Source organism: Condylura cristata, unplaced genomic scaffold (genome assembly GCF_000260355.1).
Source record: "Condylura cristata isolate star-nosed mole 26May11 unplaced genomic scaffold, ConCri1.0 scaffold00015, whole genome shotgun sequence".
Taxonomy (NCBI): Eukaryota; Metazoa; Chordata; class Mammalia; order Eulipotyphla; family Talpidae; genus Condylura; species Condylura cristata.
Genome location: NW_004567116.1, coordinates 35,807,544 through 35,825,544, shown reverse-complemented (window position 1 = coordinate 35,825,544; position 18,001 = coordinate 35,807,544). Strand labels below are relative to the sequence as shown.

Sequence of the window (18,001 nt, the reverse complement as noted above, 5' to 3'; positions counted from 1 at the left end):
GCGGCCTTTTTGCCTTGAGTCTATAGTCAGCTTGAAATCTCAACTATAACAACTAATAAACCAGCTACAAATGAGCCCTATGTACTTTTTATAAGCCAGAAACTACAAGATAAATATATATCAAATTTGATCCAACCCTCACAGTAACCCTGTGAGTCAGCTGCAATATCCCAACTCACAGCTAAGGAGAAAGGGACCCTGGGGCTACAGAACATGTCTCTGCTTATGGAGATGCATCTCACAATTGCTTTGCCATCTAATATTAATCCTTGAGTTGCAGCAGAAACTGACACAAGGAAATATTTGAGCAGTTAGTTTCTCCCCTCTGTGTGCCTGAGTACAAAAAGGGGTTCACATTCTATTTCAGCTTTATAAACTAGTCATTGTCCTATGTGTTACCCCTCCCCCCATCTATTTCCACATCTTGTTGACATTTTAATTTGGGTTTATATTTCAAGGCAGCCCTACTTTGGTCTCTATTATATAAACTAATCTGAGCAATTTACCTTTAAGGAAGGGGATTCAACTGCTGCCACCTCTTTCTGTATTTTTATGCCTTCTATTTTTTTCTGCTACTTGATTTTTGATCAGTTGCTCTCCCTGTGTTCATGTCTCCAACTGAGGTTTATTGATACAGCATGTCTATTTGTCAGAGTGTTGATTTCATGACTTTATAAAAACATTCAAACCTTTATTATTTTCTTAAAAGTCAAATTTATGTAATAATTATACATATGTTCTTTTTTCTAATTTTAAATTCAGGGGAAAGACTCCAGCAATTATAGTCCTTTTATTCCCTGTGAAACATCTCTCCTAGCAGAGCAACTAAAAAATGACCACAACAATATCTTCCATCCTACATGTTCTTATAACATAGAACATCTTCCATTGAGAAGAAACAGAAAATTTATTTCATTTCTTCCTTAAATGTAAGATGGCCTTAGTGGTTTGCTTATAACCAGTAGAAGCAGCAGAAATTCAGACAAGAAAAATATATTCAGCATCTATGTGCTTCTCTTATAATGCTTGTTCCCTCACCACTCCCTCTGAGAAACTCCCTGTAAAAAATCCTGCCACACAATGAGAAGTATAAGCCACATGCAGAGTCCACAGGAAGATGCCAGGTCAACAGTCCTAGCAGACACCTGCCTTGGATCGTACTAGCCAACACCAGCCATGATTAGCCTCATGGATTCCATCCTCAGCCACTGGATCAGCCTCAGCTGCAGCTCTGAAATGAGGCTGCAACTTCGTAGTGTAGAAGCCATCTTCCCTGCACTCTGCTTGCATTCCCTACCCACAGAGTCTAGAGGATGATAAAATAATTATTGTTTAATACAAGTGTGTTTCAATAAAGCACAGATAACTAGAATGTTAAATTTTGCTGAAATCATTTGAAAGTTCAGCTCTGGACCACAATTGATTTCTTTAAAGGATATTCCTTTTATTTCAAAAGTATTTTAGAGCTTAGTTATAATTCAACACTACATTATCAAAATCATTTCTATTTTGCAAGGAAACTACCAAATTCATTGCACATAATAATTTCTTAGGTACTTTATTTCCCCAAAGGTATCATTCTGCATACAGTCAGAAAAGAAAAACCCTATAATACTTTGAACAAAGAATGTTTAATATAAATAAATGTTAATTTATAACACAGAGTTAGAATATCAAGGGTTTGGCTAGTAAGTAAAGAAAACTCAAGAACCTACTGGATTTTAGATCTGCCATCCACTGCATCAAGACAAAACATACTCTAGTACTTAAGATCTTTAGTAAATAGGAACTTTCATACAATTAGTGTGCAATACAGAAAAGAAAAACAATAAAATTTCCAAACCAAGCACCCAAAACTGAGTTTGGATTCTGCAACTAAGTAGTGTGTAAACTGGGCAAATCTCTCTCTGTTTTTGTTTTGTTTTACACTTTTTTTTATCACTAGGGTGGTTTTATTTATTTATTTATTTATTTTTGACACTAAAGTGTTTTCACCATCTAGACATAGGAACTTGCCTTTGTAGACAGTCAAAAGAGAGACACTGGCCACTTTGACAACCTTAAATGGGACTCCAGGACTGTCACCAATAGCATGACTTCTACAGCCAAATCCAGCAATCAGAACTTCATCATTTTCCTCAATAAAATTCAAATATCCAGACCCTCCCTGGTGGTACAGCAGGTTAAAGCACAGCACTAAGAAGCTAAAGCCACTTCAGTATGAGTTCGATCCCCACCCTGGAGGTGATCCACATGGTGTGGCAGACCTCTCCTGACCCACCTGCTGCTCCCCTCAGCAGTGTACTTCATCAGTCGGCCTGTTCTGCTCTCCACTCTGTCACTGGTGAATACTCTCACAGCCCCTGAACCTCTGATCAGTGCCCCAGTTCTGTATGCAAAAATAATATTAAAAAATATTTTAAAAAATATTAAAAAAAAAATCAAACACCCATGCTTGCCCACAAAAGCTGTGATCTTTTTCCCATTCTTGATCAGCTGGACTTGAAAATAGTTGTGAGGATGACAGAATCAGGATGACTGGCTCCAAGCCCCACTTTTTCCACACAATTCCCTTTGCATGGGAAGCACCTCCAAAACGAATGGCTTGAAGGGCAAGGCCTAAATAGCTTTCTGTACCGTTTATCATGCCGCTTTTGATGTGATTGTGGCTTCTGAGCTTCCTGGCAGTACTGCAGCACTTCTGGAAAATCTGTCATTCTATCCTCTTCTTCCACAGTAGTTTTCAGAGAAAAACCTATGTACAAACTTATTAGAACCAGGAAGTAAAACCCTTTCCTGTAATTTCAGTGAAATAGTGAGTAGGAAGACAGAAAAGGAACTGTCTCCTCCATATAAATAGCAAATAAGTTGGCACATAATGTCAAAATTAACTTGATTATAATTATTAAAAAAACAATCAAAGGTTTCCAGCAACCCGGTGAACATTTAATCAAGAAAAAGTCAGCTGAATCTCAGTAGGAGAGCTTGTGTCATTGTAACTTAGTGGGACCCATCCTCTGTCCTTGCCACGGTGACATTTTTGAAAATGCCCCTTGTTTTCCCTTGTGGGCTCATGGTACTGGAAGGAACAGAAAGAACTTTATTTTCAAAGAACGTGGGAGAATTTTTACATGCCTTGTGGCTCACTGAAGGGCAGGAACAAAGGGCTTATCTTTATTTCACAAGACTCATGGCTCTTCCCAGAGAGTATAAAGGTTACCTGGAGGCATTTTTCAAAAAGATTGAAAGATAATTGTACTAGCTTCCACCACCAGTGACCAGGAGTGACAGTCAGGGGAACAGACACACTAGAGTGTGCAAGGAAAGCCTTAACAGTGAGACTGAGACAGGAAGGGCCCCTGACAGGGACGAGGACAAGAACAGAGCAAGGACAAAACCTTTTCAAGAATTTCGCTGTCCCCCCAGAATGGTGACCACAACATTAAAAACCTGATGCCTCCAGGCCCTGACATCTGCTAACACAAATTTCTTAGGCATATAGTTGTTGTTTTTTTGCTTTTAACTAATTTCCCCTAGTCTGGACATTCCTGAATTATCTTTTCACAGCTTTTCAAGTAGTCTGCTAGGGGGAAAAGGGGAGTGAAAAGACCCAGAAGAAAAAGGGAGTACAGGTCTTGAGACCAGACTGGGTCCCTCAGGAGATGTAAGGTGTTCCATAAGATGTCACCTTGCAGATGGGCAGGAGCCCTGTACGCCCCTGAGCCGCCTCTGATGGGTGCTCATAAGAAGGAACAACAAATAGACTTTCACCCTGTCTACTCTCCTTGGTTTCTCACCAATAAAGTTTAATTGCTGCATTCTCAAACTCCAGCCTTAAAACCTATATTGACCTCAACCTCCCCAGGTCTCTCTCTCATGCCCAGAGAAGTTTTCCCAGGCTCTCTTACCTTGCTCATTTACTAATCAGTAAACACTCACTCTTTGTCTGTCCTCACCAGTGTCCTCTGTTCAATCTTGACTAGAGGGTCTCAAGAGCTCAAGGCCTTAGGTGCAGGGCCGCACCTACTGGAAATCCCAGTGATTTCCCAATGATCTCCAGTTGGTGGAGAAGTAGACAGTGCTTATCTGCCTGTGGTGCTGGAGATAGACTGGTAGAAACAGACTGACGGGACCCTGGCCTTCCCTTGTCAAGTGACAAGATGACATGGAGAATAAATGTTCTGTAAAGGCCCCACAGAGGGCGATAAGCATACCAAGGACTGGATGTGAATTCAGAAACGACCTTACAAATACCTCAGGCTCTGACTGACTGGCTTTCAGGCTCTGCACAAGTAAAAATGATGATGAAGGCAGAGTTGTAACCTGGTGGAATGTTGATGACATGTTTTGACACAGAAAGAGAGCCCATCTACAAAGATTGACATATGGTTTTCTTAGTTCTAGAAATTTTCAGAAATCCATGATGAATCACTAGCTAATCCCTAAGCCAATCAAACAGAGACTTTAGCGGACAGAAATAAAAAAGAATACTGATTTTACAAAAATTAGATCAGAACAACTAGTTAAACAAACAATAGCAACAAAAACAAGGAACTACTATAAATCTTGTGAGAAGAATCTACTTTCCAACATTTGCACATAATAATATTCAGTGTCCAGTTTCAAACAAAAATGTGTAAGTTATACAAACAATACAATTTGATGCATACACAGGGGAAAATTAGATACAGTCTGGGAAATGAGGCTTACTATAAAAATACTTTAATAAATTGTGTTAAATAACTTCAATTAGTTAAAGGAAACCATGAGCAAATAACTAAAGAAAACCAGGAAGACACTGACTTATCAAATCAGCATGTACAGCAATTGGGCAAGAGAAAGACATAAAAAGGTATCCAAATTGGAAAAGAAGAAGTAAACCGATCACTATATATATATGGCATGATAATAAACATATAAAATCTTAAATATTCCACTAAAAAAATCAACAAAATAATCACTATAATAAAATGGCAGGGTATAAAATCAATTTACAGAAACTGCACTTCTATATGCAAGGGATAAGCTAGAAGAGAAAGAAATTGACAGAATAATGCCATTCACCATTGTAATAAAAAGAATTAAATATCTAAGAATAAACCTAACAAAGGAAGTAAAGGAAATAGGTCCAGACAATATAATACATTATCAAAAGAAAGAGAAGACACACAAAAATTCAAATATATTCTCTGCTCTTGAATTGGAAGAATTAACATTGTTAAAATGACCATCCTGCTGCTGAGGCAGCTAGTGCTATTATCATATTCTTATCAATATGTAAATTATTTATTGTCAAAATTAAGAACATATGTAGTTAACTGTTCACCCAGAACTGCTTGCTTCCCTGACCATGCTCACTTTTAAAGAAACAAGTTTTTCTAATCTCCTGACAAAACTGTGAATTTTTCCTCTATAGCTTGATGTTTAGGATTCTGTACATTTTAATTTTAACAAGTTATACTTTATATTGCATTATATTACAAAACCCAATAAACACTATCCTAATTGGTAAAATTTCTAAAACCATAGGTACATTTTGTGGTAGTAAATATGAGTTTTACATGTTGGTCAAGACATGTAATGTGCTATACGTCTGGATTAATAGGATTTTTTAAATTTTCTAAAAATGGGTTAAAAAAAAAACTTCCATTTTCACCTTGTTACTTAAAGAGTGCTGCCAGAATTTTAATAGTCACAATTTACTAAATACAAAAGCACTTAGTAAAAATGGCAAAAAGTCACTGCATGTGATACCAACAATCACACTCTAAAATTCCTCTTGAATATCCCCCACCCCTTTGTCCTGAATATTTATTCATCCATTTAACAAATAACTCATCAAGCACCTAGTCTGTGCTAAGAACTAGCTGAGGTACTGGGAATAGTGGAGTGAACAAAGCTGACAAAAGCTTTGTTTAGTGTGGGGGAAGAAAACTAAAGCAGATAAAGAACTTGATAACATGTCACGAGATGTGCCATGTTCTCTGAAAAAGCAAAGACTGTCTGATAGGGCCAGGGATCGCTACTGTAGGTAGAATGATCAGACAGTGCAGCTCTCATTAAGGGATTCTTGAGCTGAATATAAATTCAATCATTCTCTTTTATTTTGTGTAATGACATGGAGTAATAGGAAATATAATGTGATGAAAGACAAGAGAAACAAGTAGCCCTAGAGGAGCCCGTCAACCCAGACGCTAGAGAGGGCTCAGGTAAAATTAAATGTAAAAAATTATTATTGGCAATTTGAGGTCATTCACTACAGTGAAGTTGAGACAATATTAAATAGCAATGAGATAAGCATTAAGTTATGAGGATAAGGAAGCAAAATAAAGAAGTTGCTGAAGAAGTTTACAGCACATCTGAAGCAGTAAATAGAGGCTATCTCAGGAAAGAGTATGAAACACAGACGTATTTTGAGATAGGGAGACTTGAAGTTTTTCTACGATGAGGGGCCCTGCCCATCAGACCAGTGTGAACAAGTCCCTGAAGCCCTGTGGGCAGTGAGTTACCTGCCACTGGGTGCTGCCCACAGACTAGGATTGCCTGCAGGTGTCCACCCCTGGACATTTCCTGCTTAACCTTGAGAGGGTGTCAGCCCTATTCCCAGTGCAATTGATAAACCCTCTCAGGGGTCTGAGAGACACTAGAGGGCAGCACCTGGATCAGGCAGCTGAGGATCCCAATTTATAGAGCCCCCTGTCTGAAAGATAGCAAGGACAGGATACTGCTGGACCAGGAGCCGAACACTGGTACTAGAGCTGAGAGAGCAGAAGTAGCTGCCAAAATTGAAAGCTTAAGAGCATCTTCTAGCCCTTCCTCAAGCAGCAAGCAGATTTGCTTCGGGAGAGGTGAGATGGTAGCTGTGTGACTTGGTCTGCAATTGTTTCCTGATGTCTCAGTTTGACTCTGTGTCTTACCTTGGACTTGCATGGTAAACTGTTCTTGTTTTCTTCATCTTTAGTATCTCTCTGCTCTCAGGCTCTTTGCTTTTCTAGGAGCTAAACTCTGTTATTAGAAAACAGGAAAGAAATGAAGCTAAACTCTAAGACTGTCAGTGAATAAATAATAGGTCAACCCCAAATAAAAGACAGGTGAATCAGAAGCACCCCAACAACTCAAATTAATATTCAGGAGGATATTATCCCACTTTTTAAGCCCCATCCAAAAACAGAGGGAAAAAACTCTGCTTGGCAACCTTTACTACAAGCAGAGATCCTGAGATGGTAGAAGAACACAGACTTGGGAGTCAGCATAAGCTGGTTTAAATGCCTGCTGTGTCATGTCAGCAGAAGCAAGTCATCTTACACATGGAGGTGCATAGTATATAGTCAATTGTATTGGTTTTTCTGGGGCTGTATAACAAATCACCAGACTCATTTCATTATTTTTTGCATTGATGGTGAGGGATGGAAACTTGACCTTCCACTAATGCATCAAAACAAAGGCAGAATTTTGATCAGCAATATTCATTCCTGAATAATTGAGAGTGCAAGGAACTATACTCAGATAAAGATAACAAAAAGAATTTTGATATGCAGGAATCTAAAAGCCTACTGCCAATACTCACCGTTTTACTCAATAAGTAGAAGTTATTTTACAGCAGATCAAGACTCAACAAAAACAAGAATGTAAGAATGAGGAAGACCACGCAGTACAGGGCCAAGAATAGCCATAAAATTACTTCCATGGAAAAGCCAAGTGCATGCAGTAAAGCCTACTCTAATAATAGAGGAGGAAACAAATAGTGTTTCTCAAAGGTGCTGATCTATTGACTATGATATAGTGGAAAGAGTGCTGGAATTAAATACAAAAGAGTAAAACTGGGTAGAAGTCTAAGTACTTAATAGTATTTTCAATGTAGGATTCTTACCTAAACAAATCATTCAACTTATTACCTCTTATGTGAATAATAACACTTAATTGGTAACAATTCATTAGTAACAATCATTAATGACAATTAAATGGCAAGGCATGTGCCTGAAACTGTCTACCAACTGTAGACACTGTTGAAAAGAAAATCATGTCCAACAATTAACAACAATATTAGAAAAAAATATTTTTGAAAAAAAGAAGGAAAAAACATAGTCAGGATTCTCATTGTGGTTATTTATTTCTTCCTGGAGATTCCAAAGAGTGTGGTCAATAGTTCTGCCCTCTAACTTCACTTCTTGAAAGTGTAGGTTTTTAATAATGTATACGTCTTCTGCTTTGTGTCCAAGCTTCCTGTATGTAAAAATATTTGCCCAGAATTTCAACCCCAAAATACAGAAAATCCTCATTTTAATCACCTAAGAATCCTTGCATTACAATATCAGATGGTTTCACTTATAGGTGGAATATAGAGAAGCCAAAGGGTCTTAAAGACAAAACTTGCAAGAAGACCACAGAACTGAGGCATACAGCAGGGAGTAAGGGCAGAGGCCAAAACTGGGGAGCAGAGAGCCCAGGACATGTGGTGGGGGGGTCACGGGTGCTATGTGGTAGGAGAACTACAGGGACTACAGCTGAGGAGGGAATTAAATATGATCTAAAAATGAACAACAATGTAAGAAAATAAACATATTTGATTATTTAAAAAAAAGACAAGAATCTTTATCTTAGAATCCATTTCAGCCCTTCTGTTGTTCTTATCTGAATTCTACCCAGATTCTCAAAGGGCTTAAGAATGCACTATGTTAAAAGAGTTGAGCTATAGTTAGCAACTCTTTTTCCCTACACAAACTAAGATGCTGGGTAGAGCTTAACAGCCTGCTTTTCTTTCTTCACCCACAGATAGATGCCGAGAAGACCTCCTGCTATGGATACCTCCCTGAGCATAACCAATGACTCGGACTTTCAGGTGTCCGAGTTCATCCTGATGGGGTTCCCAGGCATTCACAGCTGGCAGCACTGGCTCTCCCTGCCCCTGACTCTGCTCTACTTCTTAGCTCTCAGTGCCAATCTCCTCATCTTGATCACCATCCACAATGAACCCACCCTTCATCAGCCCATGTATCAGTTCCTTGCCGTCTTGGCCATTGTGGATGTTGGCCTCGCTACCACCATCCTTCCCAAAGTGATGGCCATTCTGTGGTTTGATGCCAAAGCCATCAGCCTTCCTGAGTGCTTTGCTCAGATCTACGCCATCCACACTTTTATGTGCATGGAGTCAGGCATCTTCCTCTGCATGGCTGTGGACAGATATGTAGCCATCTGCTACCCTCTTCAGTACCCCTCCATCATCACTCAGGCTTTTGTGATCAAAGTCACACTGTCTATGATACTCAGGAACTGCCTCTTCACCATCCCAGTACCTGTTCTGGCTGCCCAGAGACACTACTGCTCCAGGAATGAGATTGACCACTGCCTGTGCTCCAACTTGGGGGTCACCCGCCTGGCCTGTGACAGCATCACCGTTAATAGATTTTACCAGCTGGCTTTAGGTTGGGTTATGGTTGGGGGTGACATGGTTCTGGTCTTTGCTTCCTATTCTCTGATTATTCGCTCAGTGCTGAAGCTGAACTCTGCTGAGGCAACGTCAAAGGCCCTGAGTACCTGTAGTTCTCATGTCATCCTCATTCTGTTTTTCTACACAGCTATTATTGTGGTGTCTGTCACCCACCTGGCAGGAAGAAGGTTTCCCTTGATCCCAGTTCTCCTCAATGTGCTGCATAGTATCATACCCCCAGCCCTTAACCCCATGGTATATGCTCTTAGGACCCAAGAGCTGAGAGTGAGCTTCCGCAGGGTGCTTGCTCTGGGTTAGCATGTGTACAGGAAGTGAGACTATTACAAGAGGTATTACAAAATTTGCACAGGCTTTGCAGTACAGTAGCCTCAGTGCAATTATACAGTCTCCCCATTGTTAAGATCGTAATTCAAATTAATTCACTTATTTTGTACAGCATATACAATGTGCAGAACATTGTTGTACATATTTCACAAATATCACCTCATTTAATTGCCATTGCCATAGCAAATCTAGAAAGCAAGTGTCACTGCTATTTATACAGCAAGAAAATTTAAAAGTTTGCCACAGAGTGAGGTTAGAACCCAGTCAGTCTCTGAAGTCCCTACACTTAATCCCTTCTCTCTATTCAAGCTCACAGCTAATTTTTTTAATAAATTGAGATGACAATTAAAAGGAAGAATATCTTAGTGAAATTATAAATCATTTCTCTATTGAATTTTCCAGTCTAATGGCAAATACAGTCATTTTAAAGTCTTCTTAAAAGAGTGACTCTAGAAAACCCTCATTGTCATATTATTGTAAATCAAGAATTTACCATTTTACAAATCCTTTTCCAATGCAAATCAATTGGCATTAAAGCCCAAGGAAGACTAGCTCAACATTTTTATTCTTTAATATTCAAAATTATTGAAAATTCTCTAAACAAGTAAATCCTGATGATTACGGGAGTATAAGTCCTAGGGCTGATGGCAGTTTAAGTGATACCAAAGTTCTCTAAAATTTCCCTACAAGAAGACCATTTAATTTTTTGAACTGTTGGGGGAGGTGGAGTAAAGGGCCATACCAATGAGGGTGGAGGGAGTTGCCAATATCACTTTTATTTCAATGCCAGAGAATAGAGCAGCAATGGTAGGATATAGGTCCAAGACAACATGTAGATAAGGCTGTGAGACACTCCTAACCCATGTCAATATAGTAGATTAGGGAGGGAAAGTCTCACTTCTATCAGTACACTTGGAAACCTAAGTATGAGAATCTTAACTCAAAAAATTGAATCATCCTTGCTTAATAGAGTGAGTTAGGTAGCAAGGGCTTTATTAGTTATTTATGCATACTTATTATTAACAAGACAGAATGTTCTCACCTGTTTTTAGCAGTGATACATAAACAAGACAGAGGCTCTGGCTACTGATAATTTACACTGCACTGACAGACAGATTGCATAGCCCGTTCCTCTTTCCTTTTAGTGTTTATCACGCCTATGATGATTTTCTTTGCTACATTATCAGTTCAGTTTTCTCAGCTCAGAAATTTAGCTTTTATTCACACAGAGGGAATCTGAAGAACATTATTATTTGATTGATTGAGTCATGAAAATCTTTATTCTATTTTAAAATATCATGGAGTGGGAATATATGGCAAACTTTACAAGCTGTTCAATGGGTTCTAATGAAAAAACAGACCAATTAATCCCTTGCTTTTATATTATCACTGTTAACACTGTTAACTATTAAAGCCACCAGATTTTGAGTGTGAGCTATCTACCATGTCTGCATACACTCATTTATTCCTACCAGCAGCCCCTCTCCTCAGCTTACCAGAATCTAAACACAGCTAAATAAATGGCAGAAATAAGCTCTTCATATACAGTAGGTGTCTGGCTGCCACACAGCACACATGTACTGTGTTATGCCTGAGGCTCATTAAACAATATTATTGTTGAGATGACTAAACTGAGTAGTGTGTAAATTGGGCAGATCTCTTCCTGTTTTTGTTTTAATTTACATTTTTTAAATCACTAGGTGGTTTCACTTTTTCTTTTTTTGACACTAAGGTGTTTTTACCATCTAAACACAGGAACTTGGTCTTTCCTTCTTGCCTTTGTAACAGTCAAAAGAGAAATACTGACCACTTTGACAACCTTAAATGGGACTCCAAGAGCATCACAAACAGCGTGACCTTTGTAGCCAAATCCAGCAACCAATAAAATTCAAGCGTCCAAAAACTGTGATCTTTTTCCTGTACTAATAGGCTACTTGAACACACTTGGGGGATGACAGCTTTTGGCTGATTGGCTCTAACTCCCACTCTGCCACACAACTCCCATTGCATGGGAAGCACCTCCAAAAGGAATGGCTTGGAAGGCAAGGCCTAAATAGCTTTCTGTACCGTTTATCATGCCGCTTCTGACCGTCTGGCTTCTGAGCTTGCTGGCAGTATGAAGACTGCAGCAAATCTCTGGCAAATCTCGGTCACTCTGTCCAATTCTTCCACAGTCTTTATGCGAAAGAAAAAAATCCACCACCCTTAGATATCTTAGACAGATGAAATATTTTACATGAAAAAATGGTAGAATTGGAGGCCTTACTGATGGCACCATCAGTTGCCAAGGGATTGTCTCAGCACTAAGAAATTATCAGCAGGCACTGCAATATGGATTTAATTCCCAGCTGGCCAGGGAGTTGACCCATATGGCACAACAGACCTTTTCTGTCTCTCCTGCCGCTCCCCTCAGCAGTGTGTTTCAGTCAATCTGCCTGTCTGCTCCCCACTTTGTCACTGGTGAATCCTCTAACCGCCCACCCACCTCTGGTCTACACCCCAGCTTTTGTATACATTAATAAACTTTAAAAAAAAAGATTGGGCCCTAGTGGCACAGCGGACTAAAGCACAGCACTAAGAAGCTGAAACCACTTTCGCATGAGTTGGATTCTCATCTGCCCCGGAAGTGACCACATGGCGTGGCAGACGTCTCCTGACCCGCCCGCTGCTCCCCTCAGCAGTGTACTTCGTCGATCTGCCTGTTCTGTTCCCCATTCTGTCTCTGGTGAAGTCTTTCGCCACCCCTGAGTCTCTGGCCTGTACCCCAGTTCTGTATGCACAAATAAATAAATCTTTAAAAAAAAAAAGTTGATTACTCAATCAATTTAATCAAATTGTTTTAGCATTCACTTTATTTTAAATATTGTTTGCTATGAAATATCTGAAATGGTAGTAAAGGTAAAATAATAGCCAAGTAAACTTGTCTTTGGCAAAAAGAAAAATAAATGACTAGTACTTAATTGTCTTAACAAAAATAGAAAAAATGTCCTGTATGTTCTTTATAAATAAAACATACATGATCCAGTTTCAGTTTCTGTGAGTTTTTGTAGGATAAATAGATTATCAGGCTTTTAAGCCACTGACCTCTGTGGTTATCTCCTATGGCCTTGAATGCAGGAGGCGCTTGGAAGTGTGGGGCATACGTGCCTGATGGTAGACACCTGGAGGATGGTGTAAGCATGCTTAAGTGGGCACACCTGGGCCTGGAGGCAGGGGCTATTCAGCGGTGTCACCCTGATGGAAAAAAGCTATGACATGGTGCTACACGAGGACCAGAGACTAAAGAGTTATAGAGGACAGACTGCAGCAGAGAATGGTTACAAGAGACCACAAGCTGATGCCAGAGAGAGCTGGGCTTGCCAGTCTCCTGCCCACCTCCTCGCAAGCTGTTCTGCACCTGGTTGCAGGCACTATGCTTTTCTGGGGTTTTTTTGTTTGTTTGTTTTTTGTTTTAGTTTGTTTTTTAAACTCATTGGGGAAAAAAGAAATGGAATAGATATTGAAAAAAGTCAGAGCAATGAAACAATCTGAATATGATCTGGTATCAAAGTGGTACAGTTGATTAATATATCATGAGCATTTTGAACAGATGCTCCCAGAATCATCAACTTACAGGAGAATTTAATAAGCAAATAAAACTCATTATATAGCAAAAAGAAATTTTTTAATAGTCATTGTGTAAACTTGGAGGAGAAAACAGTATTTTGACCCACGTCACTCAGCTGAATTTCTTTTCATTTTTAAAAAGGTTTCTTTATTCATGCATATAAGAGCTGGGGTATGGGGCAGAGATGTGGAGGTGAGACATCAGCAGAGACCGAGTGGGGAATGGGGGACAGAACAGGCAGATTTACTGAAATACATTGCTGAGGGGAGTAGCGGGTGACACAGGAGAGGTCTGCTGTGCCCTGTGGGTCACCTCCCTGGCTAGGGATAGAGCTCATGCTGCAGGGGCTGCTGATAACTTCATAGTACTGAGACTTAGCCCCTTGCACCACCAGGGAGACCCTCAACTAAATTTCTTCTGGGGAGGTTGTCTTAATAACATTAAACATACAATTTTTAAAATCCAGATAAAAGTTAAAGCACTGTTCAGCTTCCAAATCATTAGAAAAAAAAAATACAAAGCCCAATAACAAGCAGGAATTTAGTTAATGTTATAAGGGGAAAAAAAGTTAATTCTTCAACTGTATTATGAAGCCATACACATGATAATTTTAAAACTAAGGCTCTTCTAGAAAGCAAAAAGGCAAGAATACTTCATTTCCTCCATCGTAAGCAGGGAATCCAGAAACGTTGCCAAAAAAAGGAATATTCATAACAGCATTTTTATGATAATGAAATAAGTGCTAATAACCAAAAATGCTGAGTCATAAAGGGCTGCCTGAATGGTTGAATAATAAGGAGAAAAAGCTAAACCAAGCTCATAATTGAGTTCTACATGAGCACCATGAGTAATAACAATTATATAACAGTGCTGAGATGATTGAATTCAGCATGAATACCATGTGTAATAACTAGAACAGAGGCGACATTAAATAAGCCCACAGTTGAGTTCCACATGAGCCAAGATGTGTAATAACTGAAACAGAGCTTATGAAACTTGAGCTCACAAGTGTAAGGAATTCATCAGAGCTGACTATAGTTGACTTACAATAGAGTTCTACCTGAGCAGAATGAGTATTAACTTTCACAGAGTTGACCTTAGTTGAGATACAGTAGGATTCTACATGAACACCTTGTATAATACCAGAGATGACAGTACTTGACCTTACCATAGACTTCTACATGAGCACCAGGTGCAAAAATAACATCAAGCTGACATTAATACAGACAAAATAGAGTTCTACATGAACCTGCTTTGGGCTCAGGCTGGGACCTCCCCCAGACAAACAGGAGACCCCAAAGCAGGTCCCAGTGGCAGGTTCACTCCGTGTTCCCTGTGTACCCCAGAGCTGGTATCACTTCTACATGGGTCCCCTCCTGGCGTTTCTGGATTCAGCATTCCTTTCATTTCACTCTCTTGTATTAGCTCTTGGTGTCTCTGTGAGGCCCCGTTGGCACCTCCAGCTGTGGTGAGTTGAGTCTGGCCTGTTCCTTGCCATTTATTGAGCCCATCTCACAGCTGTGAGGTGGTATTTTAATGTGGTTCATTCACATTTGCCTTGTAATTACTGATTTTGAATTGTTTCTCATATATCTGCAGGCCATCTGAATATCTTCTTCCAGATGTGTCTATTGAGGTCTCCCCATTGTTTTTTTTTTAATTACAATAGTTTATTTTTACATCATTTTGTGCCTTTTTCCATCTCATTTGTAACCCCTGTGGACTTCCCATTACCAATTCACCTGTGTGCCATCACCATAGTCCCATGCACTACCCGCCCCCCTCCCCATTTTTTATCCCATTCCCCACTCCACCCCTGTAAAATGTCTCTGGTATATAGTTGTTCGTTATTATTATTCCTACCCACCCCCCACCCCCACCACTCCTTTATGCTCCTGTACTGAAAGAAACCATCTAGTATTTTTCTTTTTCTTTCTGGCTTATTTCACTAAGCATGATCCCTTCCAGCTCCATCCATGTTGCTGCAAAAAGCATGTGTTTATCTTTTTTGATCATTGAGTAATATTCTACTGTGTGTACGTACCACATCTTTTTAACCCAACCATCTACTTTTGGGCATTTGGGTAGATTCCATGCCTTTCCTATTGAAAATAAAGCAGCAATAAACATGGCCTCTCCCCCATTTATTTATTTATTTATTTATACATGACCCATTTATTCGGGTCATTTGTTTCTTTTCTCTTGGGTTGTGTATGAGCTTTGTCCAGGTTTGGAGACAAACCTTGTCAGTGGGGTGGTATGCAAATACTTGTTTCCATTCTGTAGGTTACTTTTTTGTTTCCACGATGGCTTCTTTTGCAGTATGAATACTTTTTGTGGTATAATAGTCTCACATGTTTATTTTTGCTGTTGTTTCCCTTGCTGCTGGGGTTGTACTCCCCATCTTTATAGGAGGTCTTTTGTCATGGGTCTACTGTATTTTCATACAAGTGCTTTGTGTTTCTGGTTTTATGTCCAAGTCTTAATGCAATTTGAGTGAAATTTCATGTATGGTGTTTCTCAATAATACAAAAACACAGCTAAGAATAAATAAAAATTGTGAGAGAGAAAAATTTACAAAATATGTAGTAAAGTTAATACCATTATATACTAAAAGTTGATATAAATGAATAAGGAAAAATTAGAAAATATGACAAAGAGTCAAAATAGGTAATTCATACTATAAGAAAAAAGGTTAGTATTTATATACTGTTTATACATGTATAAATAGATGCTCAGATTTTAATGAAATGAAAATCAGTAAAATGTTGAAATAGCATAGCTTTCCTAGCAGATTGGAAAACAAGGAAAAGACAATGAATCTCCAGTGCTGGTGGCACATGCTGAGAAATATTGATAAATCAACAAAGATTCTTATTGCTACACTATTGAATAGTAAGAAAAAATATTACAACTTCCACAACTGCCAATAAGGTATGAAATAAATTATGAAATTATTATTCAAAAGAAATGTCTCCCCCAATACGTGGAAGAAGCTTCACAGACAGACTTTAGAGAAGTCAGACAGTACCCATTTGTAGCTCATCACAGGAACCCCTTGGGTTAGGACACAGCTCTAGTCTGCTAGGTCTTTAGGGAGCATCTGGTTTAATTAGACAGAAGCAGACCCCAGCATGACCAGTCTCCAGAGATTTCTGACTCAGGAACCAAAGAAGGTAGGTAATCTTTGTCTTACCTGTAGCAACCCATACAAACTACAACTGCCAGTGCCTCCATGTCTCCAACTGACATACGGCCACAGAGTGGATTTGGGTTGCTGCTAATCAATAAGTAAAATATTAAACCTGTGCTTATACCTGCTAGGCCTCAATATACATTGAAGCCTGTGGTGATATAGAAGAAAAAGTATCTCAGAAGGAATCGTGTGTGTGTGTGTGTGTGTGTGTGTGTGTGTGTTGTGAATGATTTTCAGGCATAAAACTAGATAATATTTAACAATGGAATGTGCAAAGGTCAAAGGTCAACCACCTCACTAATGTTTTTGATCCTTAAATATGCATATACATATTAACCCTATACTACATGATGAAATGATAATGCTGAATAAGACATTCTCTTTCCACAAGAAGTCAAGTTCTGGTAGCTTCACAGAGCAATTAATACCCAGTTGAAGTCTTAAATGTCATTACCGTGGAGACCCAGAGAATAGCTGAACAAGCTGATCAGGTGAATGAATTGATCACCTCTGATTTGTGGAGACTAGGGAAAACTTCAAAGAGGTAAGAGGTGTTGACACCAGAACCTGTGCCTGGTCTGGGATTTTGATTATCTTTTCTGAGAGACATGGGTGCCCCTTTGTATAAAATAGAAATTGCAAACAGGACTGCCACATGAAGTTGTATGAATATTAAATGAACAACACAGCAGAGCACTTCGCATGGTTTCTAGCACACCATGGTCTCTTATTAGATATTAGCTATATCTGTACTTGTCATTATTAATGTTATTATATCAGGTATTAACACTATACAATACTATATGGTGAAGTAGTTTGAGCTAGTAATGGAAAAGAAATTCAGCACCAGATTATTAAATTACTATTTATCTTAAATATTATACAGTCATGTGATCTAACATAACACCAAGTTATTTTAGAGGCATAAATAGATATGCTATCAAAAAGTTATATGGACATGGATATAAATATCTGTGCTTAATGCTGTGGGAAACACTATAAAAACTAATCTTTGCTTGGACAACATATGTGCATAACTTACCAAGTATCCCCATTTTTCACACTTATGTGACCATACAATTATTTTATAAAACACTGACCGTACAATTATTTTATAAAACACTATAGCTGCTGTTTATTTCCACAAAATATTCTATGGAAAACTTCTCTGTAAGTAATAAAAGATTCTTGAACTATTTGACAGAAAATAAAATGATTAGCTCTGCCTTAAGTCAATTTAAAGTTTAGTTTACAGTGTAAAAGTTTGGAAACATTGAATTCAATTTTAAAAAATAATGCCATATTTGAGGTGAAAGGTAGCGAGAGACATAAATAACTGGTAACAACAATGTTAAAGAGAAAACTGACAATATTAATGACATTAACACTCATGAATATTTCTTGAAACTATGAGTTAGGATGGGGT

At 38.7% G+C, this 18,001-nt stretch overlaps 1 protein-coding gene across 1 annotated transcript; it reads left to right on the top strand.

Annotated features, from left to right (window-relative positions):
• The first annotated feature begins 8,797 nt into the window (after positions 1–8,797).
• On the top strand, positions 8,798–9,745 carry LOC101626873 (olfactory receptor 688-like). Its single transcript, XM_004683119.1, has one exon. It carries the CDS (start codon positions 8,798–8,800, stop codon positions 9,743–9,745), a length of 948 nt encoding a protein of 315 aa, XP_004683176.1.
• Positions 9,746–18,001: the final 8,256 nt, after the last annotated feature.

Coding starts and splice junctions, on each gene's coding strand:
- LOC101626873 (XM_004683119.1), top strand. CDS start 8,798: ATGGATACCTCCCTGAGCATAACCAATGACTCGGACTTTCAGGTGTCC.